This window comes from Buceros rhinoceros, unplaced genomic scaffold (assembly GCF_000710305.1).
Source record: "Buceros rhinoceros silvestris isolate BGI_N320 unplaced genomic scaffold, ASM71030v1 scaffold13810, whole genome shotgun sequence".
Lineage (NCBI taxonomy): Eukaryota > Metazoa > Chordata > Aves > Bucerotiformes > Bucerotidae > Buceros > Buceros rhinoceros.
Genome location: NW_010389180.1, coordinates 59382 through 75091, shown reverse-complemented (window position 1 = coordinate 75091; position 15710 = coordinate 59382). Strand labels below are relative to the sequence as shown.

The 15710-nt window shown below is 46.8% G+C and overlaps 1 protein-coding gene across 1 annotated transcript in view; it reads right to left on the bottom strand.

The window, feature by feature from the left end:
• Positions 1–304: 304 nt before the first annotated feature.
• The window catches only part of ZCCHC7 (zinc finger, CCHC domain containing 7), a gene marked incomplete at its 5' end in the record, with an annotated part of 38408 nt that continues 23002 nt past the window's right edge, over positions 305–15710 (bottom strand). The window contains 3 exons of the mRNA XM_010133363.1: positions 305–753; positions 1216–1333; positions 6153–6248. Of these exons, the coding sequence (XP_010131665.1) occupies positions 305–753; positions 1216–1333; positions 6153–6248 (663 nt within the window). The remainder of the gene's footprint in view (positions 754–1215; positions 1334–6152; positions 6249–15710) is intronic.

Here is a 15710-nt window from a genome sequence, read left to right as displayed (position 1 = left end):
CCCCCCACCCCCGCCTGCCCTAAGCAAAGAAAACAAACTTACAGCCCATTCTGGGGCTGCTGAAAAGAAGAGCCGTTCCAGGCAAGAGCTCCAAGTCCCACCTGCCAAGCGTTCAGCTCTCAACACATGGAGCACGCACTCCCTTTCGGGAACAGAGCTGGATGTTCAGTGCATGACTGATGCCTGGGCACTCCTGCCTGGGAGCGGGGACGGACTTGAATTCGGTGTGCCAAGAGAGGGACAAAAACAAACAGAAGGCAGAGTCAGACCCAGCGAATGCCAGTACTGCCTGTCTACTTCTGCATCACCAGGATTTCCGTTTGGATGACTTCCTCCTCTGCTTTATGAGGAATAAATTCTCATCAATATCAGGATTAGCGTCCTTCTGCTTTTTCCTTTTCTTCTTCCTTCTAGTACCTTCCAGGGTCTCCTGTGCATACACAGTCTTGTTCCCTGGGAACGCCTGGAAAATGGACATGTGCTGGATTTTGCTGCCCTTCCACACCTGCCTTTTGCACCCTCTGGGGAAGTCTTCCTCCAAACCATGGCCAAATTCAGCACTACTTCTGCATTTCTCTTCTCTGGGTTTCTTTGCCCGGGACATCCTCATCTTCCTGTGATGCTCGCCGTCCCTGTTATGCTTCCCGTGTTCTTTCTGATGCTTGCTCTTTTTCTTGTGGTGGTACTCGCCATGTTTTTCGTGCTGCCATGGTACTGGTGGCTGCTCCGGCAGAAGGCTGGCTTCCTGTAGTTCTGTAAAAAACAGAGCAGTTGATTTCAATATCTCTGCAGAAAACTGACAACCTGATGCTGGAGCCATCACAGCTTTCCTTAGCTATGCCTGAAGTTAGTTAGAAAAAGTCAGTCTGAGAGACTTTTTCGTAGTTGGTTTTTTTTCTGTCAATAGACTAGATCTTAACAGATCACGTTTTCATCCTCTTCCTGCTAGTTTATAGCATTTTAGTGTCAGAGGATTTTTTAGAATTAAAACATCTGCGAACGCCCACATAGTGGCTTTGACACAATAAAATTCTATGACAGACATGGATGAATGAAGTCACAAATCTGTTACTACCATTAGATTACGTGTCCAAATCCCTGTAGTTTTTCCCAACACAGGAAAATAGTCCCAGGATATTTCTGAAAGCAGCGAGCACAGAAGAAAATATTGCAAAACACTGAAAGGCGGGAGGGTTCTCCCAAAACATACCATACCTGTGATCTTTCTTTTCAATCTGTTCGCCCTTTTCTTGATCTCGTGTTCATCGTCATAGCAGTAGATGAATGGGGAAGTTGGGAACATGCTCCCATGCATCCGCCTCTCTGAGCACTCCTGCAAAACACACGTATGGTCACTGGGTGTGGAAGGGAAATTCTGTGGGTGCTGGAATATTCCTATGGAGGATGTGGCCAGCGATTCTTTGAACACTGATAATTTTACTGCCATCCAATAATCCCTCCTGTGCACACAGACAAACTAACTTCAATAAAACTCTTCTAATGAAAAACAGAAGTCACCCCTCCACTGACTTTCGCTGTTTCTGGCACCGCCCCTCCCCCCCCCCACCTTCCAGCACAACTGCACACACAGTCGTCTCCTCAAAATACTCCTAATTGCATGGGAGCTCCTTTAGCCTGGGTCCTTTGTGCAGAAACATGGCAGATCGCAAGGGCAGGGTGGGCTGAGGGACAGAGTGAGCGGTGATGGGTGGCCAGGGGCAGTGTCCTGCCCACACAGCCCCCGCATCCAGGACAGAGTGTCTGATTGCACACAGCTCTCCCACAGACACAGAACGAAAGCACGTCCTGCAGGATACCACTGTGCGAGCACACTGGGCTGGAGGGAAGAGGAAGAGATCCCCAGCCATCAGCTGAGGGGAGGAAGGCTCTAGGCTCTTGCACCACGTGCATGTCAGCCTGTTTCCCGATCCCTGAACCCAGAATGTGAATGCTTTCACCTTGCCAAGGTTTTAGCGATGTCTTTTGAGCTGGGCTAACTGGGGTGCTTCCTGCGGCTCCGTCTTTCTCTCAGGGTACCCTGCGATATTAACTGATGTCTTCTTCTCCTCGTAAATTGCTTGTTACCTGTTGTGTTCTGCAATGTCATCTCTCCACTTCTCGGATACTGCACAAATCAGTGAGCTCTGGGCCTTGCCATCCCCTCAAGAAACTGCCAGGAGCTTTCACTCACCCTGATGTCCCCACTACAAGCTCAGCAGCTTCCCTTCTTGCGTCTGCTATTTTCACCACTCAGTGCCACCTCCATCACCCACCTTCTCTGTGTCCTCCTGCCTCCTCCCCTCTCTTTTTCACAGGCAGAGCACATCAAAGACGCATTTCAGATATGAAATATATTTCTCAGCTTGTCTTTGTCCTTTGCTTGGCTGAAATTAGACGAAGAATCAGGTTGTCCTCCCAAAGGGTTTTGTCAGGTGGTGTGACAAAACATGTCTTGTCTCCATGTGCAAGGAGGAGTGCGGATGAGCAACAGCAGCTCGTGGCTGGAACCTGAGGGCTCATCCTTACCCCATTGCGAAATTGGGCTGAAAGGGACTTAGGGGGGGGCCTGCAAGTCTACCTGTCGCCCAAGGCTGTTCTCCTGAGATACATGTATCACAGAAGGCAAACAGATTTCACACTGAACACCTTGAACAGCCAGCTATGACACCACAAAGAAACCTCCTCTCTCACCCTTCCCAGCTCCTCCATCTGCCTCCCTCTGATTTAAGATGAGAGAAAAGCGTATCAGAGAAGTGCCACTTCAAATACTTGTGTTTCACATGAGTGAAACCTCAGAGTGGCCTTCAGGCAGGGCACAAAGGTGGCTGCCTATCTGGAGTAAATGAAAGAAAATATTGTCACTAAACACTGCCAAAGAGTTGCTACAAACAACACAGACAGGCTTCACGCAGGAGTGGGCAAAGACACCTTCCTGTCACTGTGACACCTGAGCACTGCTTGAGGTCCTGCATGCGGTCTAGGGCTTCTCTGCGGGCATGGGGCCCAGTTGTTACTGCTGTTTAGTTAATGTGCTCACAGAGAAGCCGTCGGGCATGAAATGCCAATGGCACTCAAATCAACGCTCCTCCTGATCTCCACTGCATGAACGCTCAGCTCGGCATCGCCCACCATGTGCCTGCCTGTATCCTCCCTGCTCGTGGAGCTGCCACTGCTGCCACGCACTGTGCCCCGTTAAACACTCCTGGGACGGTCTCGTCCAGGAGATGAGAAGTATCGCGCCGAGGACAGAAAGCCGAGCAGGCTACCAACCTGCCGAGGAGTTCTGGGAGGCACATCTGCCGACACCACACTGTCCCCTACCCCTGCTGCCTTGAGAACTTGCTGCAGTCTGAATAATGCAGTGGGCTGTCCCTCATTAATCGACCCTCACTCATTAACTCACCCTCTCTCTTAACTTTCCTAGGGGATGCCCCTCAAAATGACAACACCTTTATTACGGCCCACAACAGACAATGCTTTGGATGTGTGGGCTGCAATGAAATGAGCTATGACATGAAGTCTACTAAAGAAAATAAGATTTCTTGTCCTTATTAAAACCTTAGGTTATATTAAAACATGACCGTCTTAATAAACAATACAGCAGATACAGGAGACATAATTGCTAGGTGTTGGAACATCTGACACTTCATGTTCTCACCATTTCAATTGCTACAGACCACGAGAACTGATCCTCAGCAACCTCCTTACTGGAACTGCACGTCCAGCTCTAGGATTGGGCAAGAATTCTCCCTTGCCTCTGTTGTCGGGAAAGTCTCCCCAGCAAAGGACAAGAACTTCAGGTGTTCCTAAACTGGACTGGATAGCAACAAGAGCAAGGAGTCCTGCACTGGGAAGCACTGATGGTGGTGTGTCTACACAAAACAAACCCTGGCCTCTTCTCCTTGGTCAGTTGGTAATTATTCTGCTTACACTGCTCAGAAAAAGCAATAGAGAAGGTTCCTGGGAAGCGGAAATGGAAAAACGACAAGAGATGCTTGTCATCACATGTAATTTTTATCTGCTTGAAAATATTTACTTTAAAGAAAAAACAAACAAAACCCCCTTTTTTACCCTTAAATTACAGGCAGACTTTTCAACCCCTAAGAGCTGCTCACCACACGGACTCGGGCGCTGATTGCGGCCGGTGAGAGCTGTGGTCTTGGAGACGCTGCATGTCCAGCCAGGCTGTGTGAAGGGGCACATACAGGCTGCTGGCCCAATCTCCTTGACCATGTTGGGACAGAAGGTTTAGTGACTTGAGGGCAAGTACTCAGGTATCATTCCTAGTCTGATACATGTCCTGGACATTCTTCTGCCTGCCTGTAGAAAGATCTGGTATCTCTGCCCTTCTGTGTTACTGACTTACCCATTTTCAGCCACTCATTGCTCAGGCAACCTCTGCTCCTCGTATGCTGGTAAAAATCTCATCTGCTTTAAGCTAGAGAACCATAAAATGTCCTGGAGTCACTTTACTCCCTTACTGGTTTTACACAGTTTCTACCATGTTCTATCCAATTAATGACTATTACCTCCTCCCAGGTATTTACCAACTATTTTTACAGCAGCCTTATCTGTATCTATGACTGTCTGCCATTCTCAGATCTGTTTTTTGACAGTTTTGTGAAATGCTCCTCATCTGCAGCCAGCATTCATCTCATTTCTCCAGTCCCATCCCACTTCAGTTTTTACTGTATATGCTCGTTCTAGTGTCTGTATTAGTGCAGGGGCTTTAAGCTGGTTCTGTGTAACAGGTGCAGCTCTCACTGAAAACTTGCAGGTTTGTCAGCTCTGGCCCCAAAGCGCAGGCAGAACAAGCTGCATCGTGGGTGGCCGTGCCTTTAGCAGATGTTTTGCACATGGATCCAGGGATCGGGCTCCTGCAGCACAGCCAGGGCAGTGCCATGCCAGGGGTGACACCAGGCTGCTGGGACATATTTGTCCCTTACTGAGCTTGGGTTGCAATGGCTGCTCATTCCCTGACCCTTCCCACCCAGCTGCATGGGCAGGAGCATGTCCCAGGTGTATGCGATGGCCCCAACACAGCACTCGAAGGAAAATTCTTCACTCGTCTCCAAAGACAGCTCAGCATTAAAACTCTTCTGTTTATCTTTCAGCTCTGCCATGAGAAGATCCCAGAGCACCTGCCCACCCTGTCCCCTGTTCCACACAGGGATTAGCACGGTAGCAAGCTTTTAACGATTGTCTTCAACAGCAGTCGTAGTCAACACACAGAGTGCGGGGGAGAGGAGGAAGGAATTGCTGGGAGTTTGCGATCTCAAAGCTGTAGAGTACTATAAACTGAATCCGTCCAGCACATGGGTGACATTCATTTTCTAGAATATTTGTGGCTCCTGGACTTACTCCATAAAAGAAAAGAACTAGTATTTGTTTGGGGTTGGTATCTGCAGGTAGAGAGCTGTACTCATCATGACCCAGGGCTGAGAAAGGTGATAAACTCCAGCAAGCATCCCCAGAAGATATGTCACTCCTCCTGTTTTCACTGAAGCAGGTGAGGGTCATGCTGTCCTCCTTCACCAAGCTGGGTACAGCTCACTGTAGGACCTGATGAGCTTAAAGGCCTTTTCCAACTAAAATGGCCCTGGGATTCTGTGTGCGCCTTACAGAAGGATGATGTCAAACTTAATTCAGATGTCGAATTAGTCTAAGAAACTACAAATAAGGCTCATCAAAAGCAGGCAGAAAGGGAGAATTCCTAGAACAGGCTTTCCAATTGTTGGGCTGGTTGTGGTGAAAAACCCGACATGCTGTTGAACACGGCAGTAAGAAACTAATATTTCATCCCATCAGCCATGGAAAGAAAAGAAAGAAAGCAAGAAAGCAAAAAGCTCTGTTCAGCAACTGCCTGTTTTCCAACAAATGTTGTCTCTCCCAGGCAGTCTCATTTTGACTTAAGATTTAAAGAACAAACCAATAAACCTGCTAAGGAGAGATAGTAACTTTTATCTTCCTCTGTATCTCTAAGTCAGATGGATGAGACCACTTTATGCGTTGGCCTCCGCTGACTGCAGCAGCGGTCCAAAGTCACGAGCCCTTCATCTGAGCAGCCCTTCTGGCAGCATTTGCTTGGCTCTTCCAGCCCCTTTCTCCCCAAGGACACTGTCAGCACTGAGGCAGAGGCTGTTGGGACTTACGTATCCAAAGTGTCCTTTCCGGGAGCAGTTGTAGCAGTACCTCACAGCTGAGCGCCTGGAGTGAGAATTGGCTGCCCTGATTGGTCCTGGCTTGGTCTGAAAGATGGAGAGAGGGGAGAATTAGGTCTGGCAGTATTAAGAATGCTGAATTAAAAATAAATTAAAATTACATAAATATAAATTTATTATGCTTAAATCAATATGTTCCTGCCTGCTGTTGGAATATTAAGTCTGAAAAAGCAGCAAGTGGCTCCAGATACTGTAATTTTGCAGAGCAAATTTCAGCCTGAGCATCACAAATGAGACAGGAAGAGGCACTCCCAGTATCTCTTCCACACGGCCATCTTCTTCGAGGTCTGAATACAAGAAAATGGGCTGCTGATTTATCTCTCTCCCTCCTCCTTGTCTCCCAGCCCCCTCCCCCTCCCCCAGATGCCCCACTGTCCCCCAGGATGGACGGGGCCATCAGATACTGCATCCACCAGCTGGAGGCACATTGTGTACCTCCAAACTCATCTTGATCTGAAGGAGATACGATGGGGCCTTCAGGCTCCACATCCCCAAGCCCACTCCAAGAGCGATGCCCCACAGCAGTTTCCTTCCAGGAGAGGTGGGGACCAGTTCTGCTGCCCGCAGAGGGGACGTGGCCTACAGCTGCTCTTGGGGCTTATGTAGGCTGAAGGAAGATTGAGCGCGTTCCACAGAATTTGAGGAATGCGTAGGTGTTTTACCTTTCCCCATTTTTCACCACAAAGTGTCCGTTCCTTTACTTTTCACACAGGCGAGCGCATCCATCTCCTGCAAAAGTAACTGCCACAGAGCCTGTGCCCAGCGAGAGCAGGAGAGTGGCCCAGACTTCAATGAAATCCCTAGTGCTTAGTAACACTCATTACAGGAACTGCTGTTTTCTTTAAACCGCATGACCACGATCTTCTGCAGAGCCCCCGGAGGAGTGACAGCAGTGCTTGTAAAATAGGCAGCAACAACAGGTATCTTCCAATGCCATTTTTTATGAATCTGATCACAAGTGCAGGGTCACCTTATTTTGAACCTCTTCATCGTTGGGGTTAAACGTGTGTTTCAGATTCAGGTTCCTCAGTTCACGATCGCTCTCCAGAAGGAGGCTAAAGGAAAACTAAGAGGAGTGACACATCCAACAGTGGTTTGTGACAAAAGGCGGGGAAATGGGGAAAGGAGAAAACCCGCCATCTATACAGCAGTTTGTATATTTCTCATCCGTAACTCACAGCGAGAGCTCTTCAGCTAACACAATCTGTAAGTGGCTCCCTGAGCCGGCTGAGCTTCTCAGGTATTCTTTTATCATAAACACATAGAACAGGCACGGAAAAGAAAACCCCAAACACAGAGAGCTGTACAATCCACTTCAGGAAAAGTCTGTTGGTTATGTTTATTGGATCTATCGCCTGTATTCTAGTTAGTTTTCAGCATGAGGACTGGCCCCAGAAATCACCTCCACTTTGGACAGGGCTGCTAAAATGCAGAAATAAATCCTACACGGGGTGTTCCCTCTGCCTTTCCACCTCACAGAATTTCACCCGTACTAAATCCATGTTCAAAGCTGTCCTCCACTGAAGCCCACACTGGGATGCCACCACAAAGCCCCAGCAGGTTCCTGCAGCTGGTTCCTGTCTGCTGGATTGCCCTGCGACCAGAATCCTTGTGCCATGCAGCTGCCAAGATACAACCAAGGTCACTGTGCTGCTGCTCTGCCTTCTGCCAGCCAAGCCTTCAGATGAACCACAACACGCGTCTGGAAACGACACAGTTAGACTACTTGGTCTTCTCACGGTGCAGTGAACGATAGACCTAGTGATAGAAAATGAGTTATTCCAAGACATAGTCCTTTACGTTCCAAGGTGCTGTCTGCTAAACCACCTGCTGACCAGTTGGACACCCTCACCTGAATAGTTATCCTCCAGTGCAAATAACTAGGATTTTGGCCATTGTTAGTGAAACTCCGGTAAAATTTGCACTGAGATCGAAACGCTGTTACTTTTCAGGGAAAAGGTAAGATCTTCCACTGTTTTGAATAGGGCTTTTGAAAACACCTGCCAGCCACAGGGCCATTGGGCAGACACAGAGCACCAGAGCGCTGCAGAGATTTACATGGCTGAATTGACAGAAGCACAGAATCATCTGGTTGGAAGAGACCTTTAAGATCACTGAGTCCAACCGTTCACCCTGCACTGCCAGGGTCCCTAACCCCTGTCCCTCAGCACCTCATCCACACAGCTTTTAAAACCCTCCAGGGATGGGGACTCCACCACCTCCCTGGGCAGCCTGTTCCAAGGCTTGACAACCCTCTCTGTAAAGAAGTTCTTCCTGATAACCAACCTAGATCTCCCCTGGTGCAACTTAAGGCCATTTCCTCTCATCCTGACAACTATCACATGGGAGAAGAGAACAACACCCACCTCCCCACAACCTCCCTTCCAGTAGTTGTAGACAGCAATAATGTCTCTCTCCCCTCAGCCTCATTTTCTCCAGGCTAAACATCCCAGTTTCCTCATCCGCTCCTCATCAGACTTGCTTTCCAGACTCCTCACGAATGTAAAGAGCCCTTGCAGGCCCCTTCAGCCACTGCCCTGCTGCACTCCAAAACTGAAACGTGCAGCAAGAGATGAGAGTGTCTCTCCTGACTCACAGACTGTGCCCGGCACTGGCTGGTGGGTCCGACCCCACTGCCCGTGCATGCGGCTCTCTGCAGATGACAGCGACCCTGCTGAAACCCAGAGGCTGCAGCACTTGCCGGTGGTGCCACTGTGCCCCCGCGCCTGCACACCGGTCTCATGAAATGCCAGGTGTTAGCCAACATGCTGGGGCTCTCCTCTAGTGCTCCGGACTCTCTGATGACAAGGAACATGCACCCTGTGACCCCAACCTCCCCCAATCTGATTCCTTCTCTTCGGTTGATAGAAAAGGTCACATTTAATGGAAGAAATTAAATGGAGTACTTGCATGTCAGATTACAACTCTACATAACTTCACTCCTTTCCAAAGCCAAACAAAAGGGAAACCCACATGTTATAACTCCCCTGTTTTCTTATTATTTCAGGCTTAAAAAAGCATCTAAAGACTCCAGCCATATGGGTACAAAATAAACTATTCATGAACGTAGCTTCTTTATGTTATATTTTTTTTTTGTTACAAACATTTAAATAATCTATATTTGTAGGGTGATATCTCGGAGATTACTTCGCTATCAATATATAGAAGTAATAACCTGGTAGATAGCATTACCTATGAAAGGTCCATCCCATCTGCTATTCTTGCTGAAAGCTTTTCATGCACCAGTAAACTCAGTAAATATCAGAAGATAAAGCATAAGCCTACCACGCCACGGATTTACTCCTAATGTCTCCTCAAAGTGCAGCCTGATGCAACGATTACAAATGATTTTTCTTCTAATGTCATTTTACATAACCCTTTTTTCTGCATGAGTAGTTAGTGCAGGATGAATGAATGAATGCCATTAAAACAGTTAATCATTATCTGGGACACTGGCCTTCTTCCCTTCTCAACTAGGAATCTCCATGACAAAGGCCAAGAGATCAAAATGCCAAGGCTGCCTCTCTGGCCTATTTCTGACGGTAATTTTTTATGCAAATGGACCTGCTGGGCAGCTCCCTCTGTGACCTTGAGCTCCCCTTATCTGCGACGACTTTGATCCAATGAGGGCTCGCTTTTACGCAGCTCATTACTACTTAGGGTCTGCAATCTGGCTAAATCTCACTAATTAAGGAAAATCTTTTGAACTCTGTTTGAGTGTGTCTCTCTGCTCCACTGTATTTCTCAGTGCAGGGACCTCGACAGGGTGGAGGGGCAGAAGCGAGACCCTTCTGTGCCCCGCAGGCTGCCCGCGTTGGCCCAGCATGTCTCCCAGCCAGCCCTGCCAGCTGACCTCCCCAGTGCAGCACAATGCCTGTTGGTTTTGCAGACCACACCGGTGCGACGACACGCACCCGCTTTGCTGACAGACAATGGCAGCGGCATCCCGACCTGCACAGAGTTGCCTCTCATCACTTGCCAAGATGCACCGGACCCAAAGGTGCCAGGCAAAGCACCTGCCGAAGAAGAGCTTTCCACCCGACCTCACGTGCCAATGAAACCCAACAACAAAATAAAATTCGGAAAAGTTCCCTGTAGTGTCCAGAGCCTCATCACCAGACGAAGCAGAGGCTGTGCTCTCCGCTGACCCATCAGCTATCACACTGCCTCTGCCCGGGGCTCGCACTGAGCTGGATATTATTTTGTTACTCCCCAACACCAGTTTGGGCAGAAATGTTTTAACAAGCGGGGGAATAATTTTGCAATCCCTTCACCAAGCGCACCTCAGGGCTGGCCAGCTACGGTGGCTCCACCACCCCCAAACCACCTGGCACCGCTCCTGTGTGCGCAGAACAGACACTTACTTCTCCTGATCCATTTCACTGACTGCCATGCTCATACCCCATCAGGTAACTTCCACTGTTATTTCTTGCTGTCTAAAGACAAGTGATTGATTGGTGGATTTAAGAAAGAAGTGCAGTGGGAGGACACCTGTGCCACCCAAATGGCGGATCTGGGGCTCTCCTCCCAACAACGTTCCCACCACAATCAGAGCTCTGCATTCTGCATGGTTTGGCTTTGTGCCACTCACTGAGACAAACCGGACATAAAGTTGGGAGTAAAACTCATGAGCACAGATGTTCCGCCAGTGTCCTGAGCCTCCGCAAGATGATCACCAAGTGAATCGTCACACGCTGTGGGTCGTAGGCTGGAGTCGGACAGGGAAACAGTCAGAACAGCTCTATCACTGAAAAATACGTTTTTTTTTCCCTTTACAAATTATCACAATCTCCTCATACAACAGCCGTACAATGGCAGGGCAGCATCGTTCCTTACATTAAAAATTGCCAATATACGGTATCATGTAATACCATAATTATACTGAGGGTTTTTGTTGTTGTTGTTTTCTTTAACCGTGTCGTGCACCCGGCAGACTTGCATTCCATTGGGCAATTCTTTAATTAGACAGATTTTTGAAACAAGTGTTATGTACACAACAGACCGGAACGTCTCCTTTGGAGTCTTCTAGTCTATCAGGTGATTGCATCATTAAGCCACACATGCTACGTAGTAAAAATCCTTATGAAAATTCATGACAGAAGCACATTGAGCTAGATGCATGCTAATAAATGAGAAACACAAAAATTCAGTATTTTGACTTTTAAACCCCCTCCCCAACATATTTCTTCACTGAATTTTAATTTTTTCAGCCATCTAAAAATCCTTGCTCCTCCGGCAGGGGCTGTGGAGGTTGCACCCAAGCATCTGTCCACAGATCATACCTCATAACTGAGTTTACTAAAGGGGCTTGTAACACACCCTTTTGGGTATCAACAAAACGCAGTGAAATAACTCCCAAACGATCTAACTAAACTTTCAGATTTGTTTTTTTTTTTTTTAAGTACATGATGCCACTATATCATAAACTACAAGCCCATGGACAAAATTTTATTTTCTGATTGCACAGTCTGGAACACCAAAGCCTGTCCCAGAAGAAGGAGTTTAATGTGCTCAGCCCACAGTACAAGCACTGTGACGTGGTTGTTTTCTACAGAAATAAGACATTTCGATAATGCATTTTAAACAGATGCAAATAGCATCTACAATCAAACATGTGAAAACATTAAAGGAAGAGACAAAAAGTACAATATTATATATTTGAAAGAAGTGAATGTAATCTGCTGATACTGTTACAGGCAGAGAAAAAAATACTAAAATATTAATTCAGAAAGTCTTTTCTGAGAAATGGATGAAAAAAATCTCAAGTTCTTAGAGAAAATGAATATATGCAAGATAGGAAGGATAACAACAATACAGCCCCTGAATGCCTCAAAATCTTTGTGGTTTAAAAGGCATCCCAATTTTCTCCAAAGGTGGTGGCATCTATCCAGCTGCCCATGGCTAATTTTACATGGAATGCAGAACGTTATTTAAATAGGACGGTGCATTAAACTTCAACTATTTCTGATGTAGCTCTCAAACTACAAACCTATCTTCCTTCTATTTTAATTTTAAAGTAAGTTAGCAAACACTTCCTCCTTAATCCCCAGAGACTATCTACACAGCGACACAGACGCACAAATTTACGATGGTAACACAAACGCTCCTCCGAAGTAATGTGCAACATTAAGTGAAATCGTTTCCTGGAAAGATATTATAGGTATCTATATTTTATTTGCCATCTTAGACATATCTGGGCCTTTATGACCTTATTTTTAAAATGTATTTCCTTTTCACATTTCCTGGTGCAAATGGACTGCATAAATAAGCAATGTGCTATGAGGCTTCAGACTAGCCGATAAACCCTTTCAATTTTCATGCCAGCTTCTTCTTTTGTAATTCAAATCTGGCTGGAAACTGGCAGCTCTGAAAACTGAAACAAGCACTGCCACAAATACCTTGTAATGCTATCGACCTTGTCTGCCCATGCAGTGAGAAAGGGGGATGCGTATGTGTCTGCAGTCATCCAGATAACACAACTCATTTTTTTGGGGGGATAACAGACGCCAGCCCCGGACCGCGCACCAAAAGCCGTCATTACCAGGCAAGCTGGAGAATAAGTCTCTTCAAAATACACAGCGCATTTAAAAACCATATACAGGGCTCAGCCACTGCTTTCATTACCAATTTTAATTTAGCCCCTTCAGTTTGCCAGCCAGATAAACTCTTTAGTGCTGTTTTTTAATCTATTTGCCACATTTTATGTTTAAGATTATAGTAATATGGGACAGGAGAAGGAATCACTTTTAGAGGAAATAAAGAAATAGATCCGCTTATCAGCGCCCATCAGAAAGTTCATTAATCAGCTGGGCTTTGTGCCCCCTAAATTGAAAGGTTAAATAATCCTCTCAGGAATATTTCTCGGCACCTCCGCCAATTGTCCGGAGAGAAGCTGCCATTCACAGCACTCTGGATCGGTGACAGGGTATTTTACCACCGTTTGGACCCCAAACAATGATGGACAAATGGCCTGGCTTACAAAGAAACCTTTTAGTACATGGATGGAGAAAGGACCACAAGCTTTGAAGTGGGGTGGGGGAGATGGGCACGCGGGGAAGGAGGAGGAGGAGGAGGAGACTCGTGCATGGGGACACGTATATTTTATGAAAATGTGCGTCAGGAGACTCATCAGACGTTGCTGCGTATGTGCCCGGTGCAGAGAGCGCGCAGAGCACGCGGTGCAGGCAGACGCGGTGCGGACAGGCGTGTGCACGCTCACGCTGAGTGCATACATACTTACACATACATTTACACATTAATCTGAACACAACATTTGCCAGGCCTGTAAGACCAGGAGATGAACAGAACTAAAGTTTATTATATTTATTAGTTGATACACTGGGAAGCCAAATAAACCCTAAGGTTTTAATTTCTACAGTCATTCCAGATGATTTACAGCTTCCTTTCTCCCTCCTTCTCCCTCTCTTTAACCTTTACATCGCCTGCTAATCGCCTGTCACCATCAGAGGCAGAAGGGGGAAGAACCACAGCTGACAGAATTTTCATGGGGGTGCAGTTCTAACAGATACTTACTTTAAGGTGATTTCTGATTACAGCCAAAATTGATGTAAACACAGAAAAAACCACGGTGCTGGTGGAGGATGCGAGAAGCCATAAGAGTACTGCGTCACTTGGTTAGAAGTGAGTTTTTGCTGGAGTACATTACCAATGAACAATAATTCCAGCTTTTTTTGTTTAAACTTCCTAGAGCTGGGCTTCAGCCTGCTCCCTCCGCTACTGACGGACAGCCGTCTAGAAGCATTTTCCTCCCAGTACCAACACATTAACAGTGCATGAGAATGTCGGTCAGTTTACTCATAATTTTTTCATGTGTTCTCCATTTAAGAGCATCGTATATATTCAGTAATACCATAATTATTTTTACCTAGCCTCATCGCAAGTGACATTCATCCAGAATATGTCCTTGAAGAAATGTCTGACAACCCACACATGACCACTAACACACAAAAATTTCTCCATGTCCTTCTTGAACATCTATCTTTTAAAATCAGTCTCAATTCCATGAAGTTTTTACTGTGATATGACTTGGGATTGTCTGAATAGTCAACAGCATCTAAAAACAGACCAAAGATTTCGGATTTCTGCTCTCCCACATCGCACAAACATGCTGATGATCAAAACTGTTTTCTCCAAACCAACTTTTGAGTATCTCAGCGCTATTATTTTCCTTCTTGTTCTCTCCTCACACCATCACCAGAAAAGCAGAATTAATTTAACTGGCGTCTCATGTGATGGGAATCTCAGACAGAAACTGGGTATCATGTGCAAATCCGGTGCAGTTAATTTTACAACACAAGAAATTTCAGGGCTATCACCAAGAGCACAGAAACCCACCGGTGTTTGCGTAGCTCGTGTGCCGGCATGCAGCTTTCCAAGCGCTGAAGGTAGTTACAATTACACCCTGGAAACAGAGCTAACTGCATAGCCAAGAACCAGATAAAATTCCTTTCTGTGAGCTTGAGATGAGTAATTACCATAAGCAGAGAAAAAGCAGGACAGGCAGCTTTGGACTCAATGCTGACACTGAGAAACTTTGAACCCAGGCAGTGACCACCCTTTTCTTGCAGAAATATCCCCTGGACTGCTGTAAAAATAGTACCTCCTGCTGCAGGAGCACCAAAGCCTCTGTCATGCCCCTACCCACATCGCTGCCGGGCCAGGCCACTCTGGACAGCTGCTGTGCCACAAGGCTTCGAGGAGAGACTGGCAAAAGAGGCCTCATCGGGCCAGGCATGGGATGGGCTACAGCGTGAAACGCCAATGAAGTGGCAAGCGAATGTTTACCAACTTGGGGTGGAGGTGAGAAGAGCAGCCAAGGCAGCAGTGCCAGAGATGGTCCTGAAGTGACCGGTGAAGTTCGGGGGTGACTGATGGTGCCCACTTCACAGTCATACAGCTTTTGGGAAGTCTCTGTCAAACACATTTTTGAATGTTAAGTTTTGATTAAAATGAAGTTAAAGATGAAGGCCTAACTTCACTCCCCTGAAGCCAAGACTTCTGAGGGGTTCTGCCACAGGTGGGTACTACAGCTTACATACACCTATGGTGCAGGTCACTCCCTGCTTTGGAACTCCTCCAGACCACAGTAAAATAGAGCCTACTTACAGCACAGGGCTCTGCACTGCTCATCACTTTATATGGGTCTTTCTAATTCCCTTTAGGCTTGATTTTTCAAAATTTGAAATCGAAATCAGGATGATTCTGTCATGGGGACAGTACCTTCCCCCCCCCACAAGATGTATTAATGTTACTGACACTATAGACCCTCTAAGAATTAAATCGGTGAATACTTCCAGGCAATCCTAATCCATAGATTATTAAACATGATCAATCATTACTTGAGAAAGTTCCTCTCTAAGCAGGGTGGCTCCTGGCTGCTCCCAGCACACAGAACATTGACAAGGGGAACCAACGGGTCTGGCAGCGACGTGGACTACCACACACTACTTCCAGGCACGAGCAGCGTGC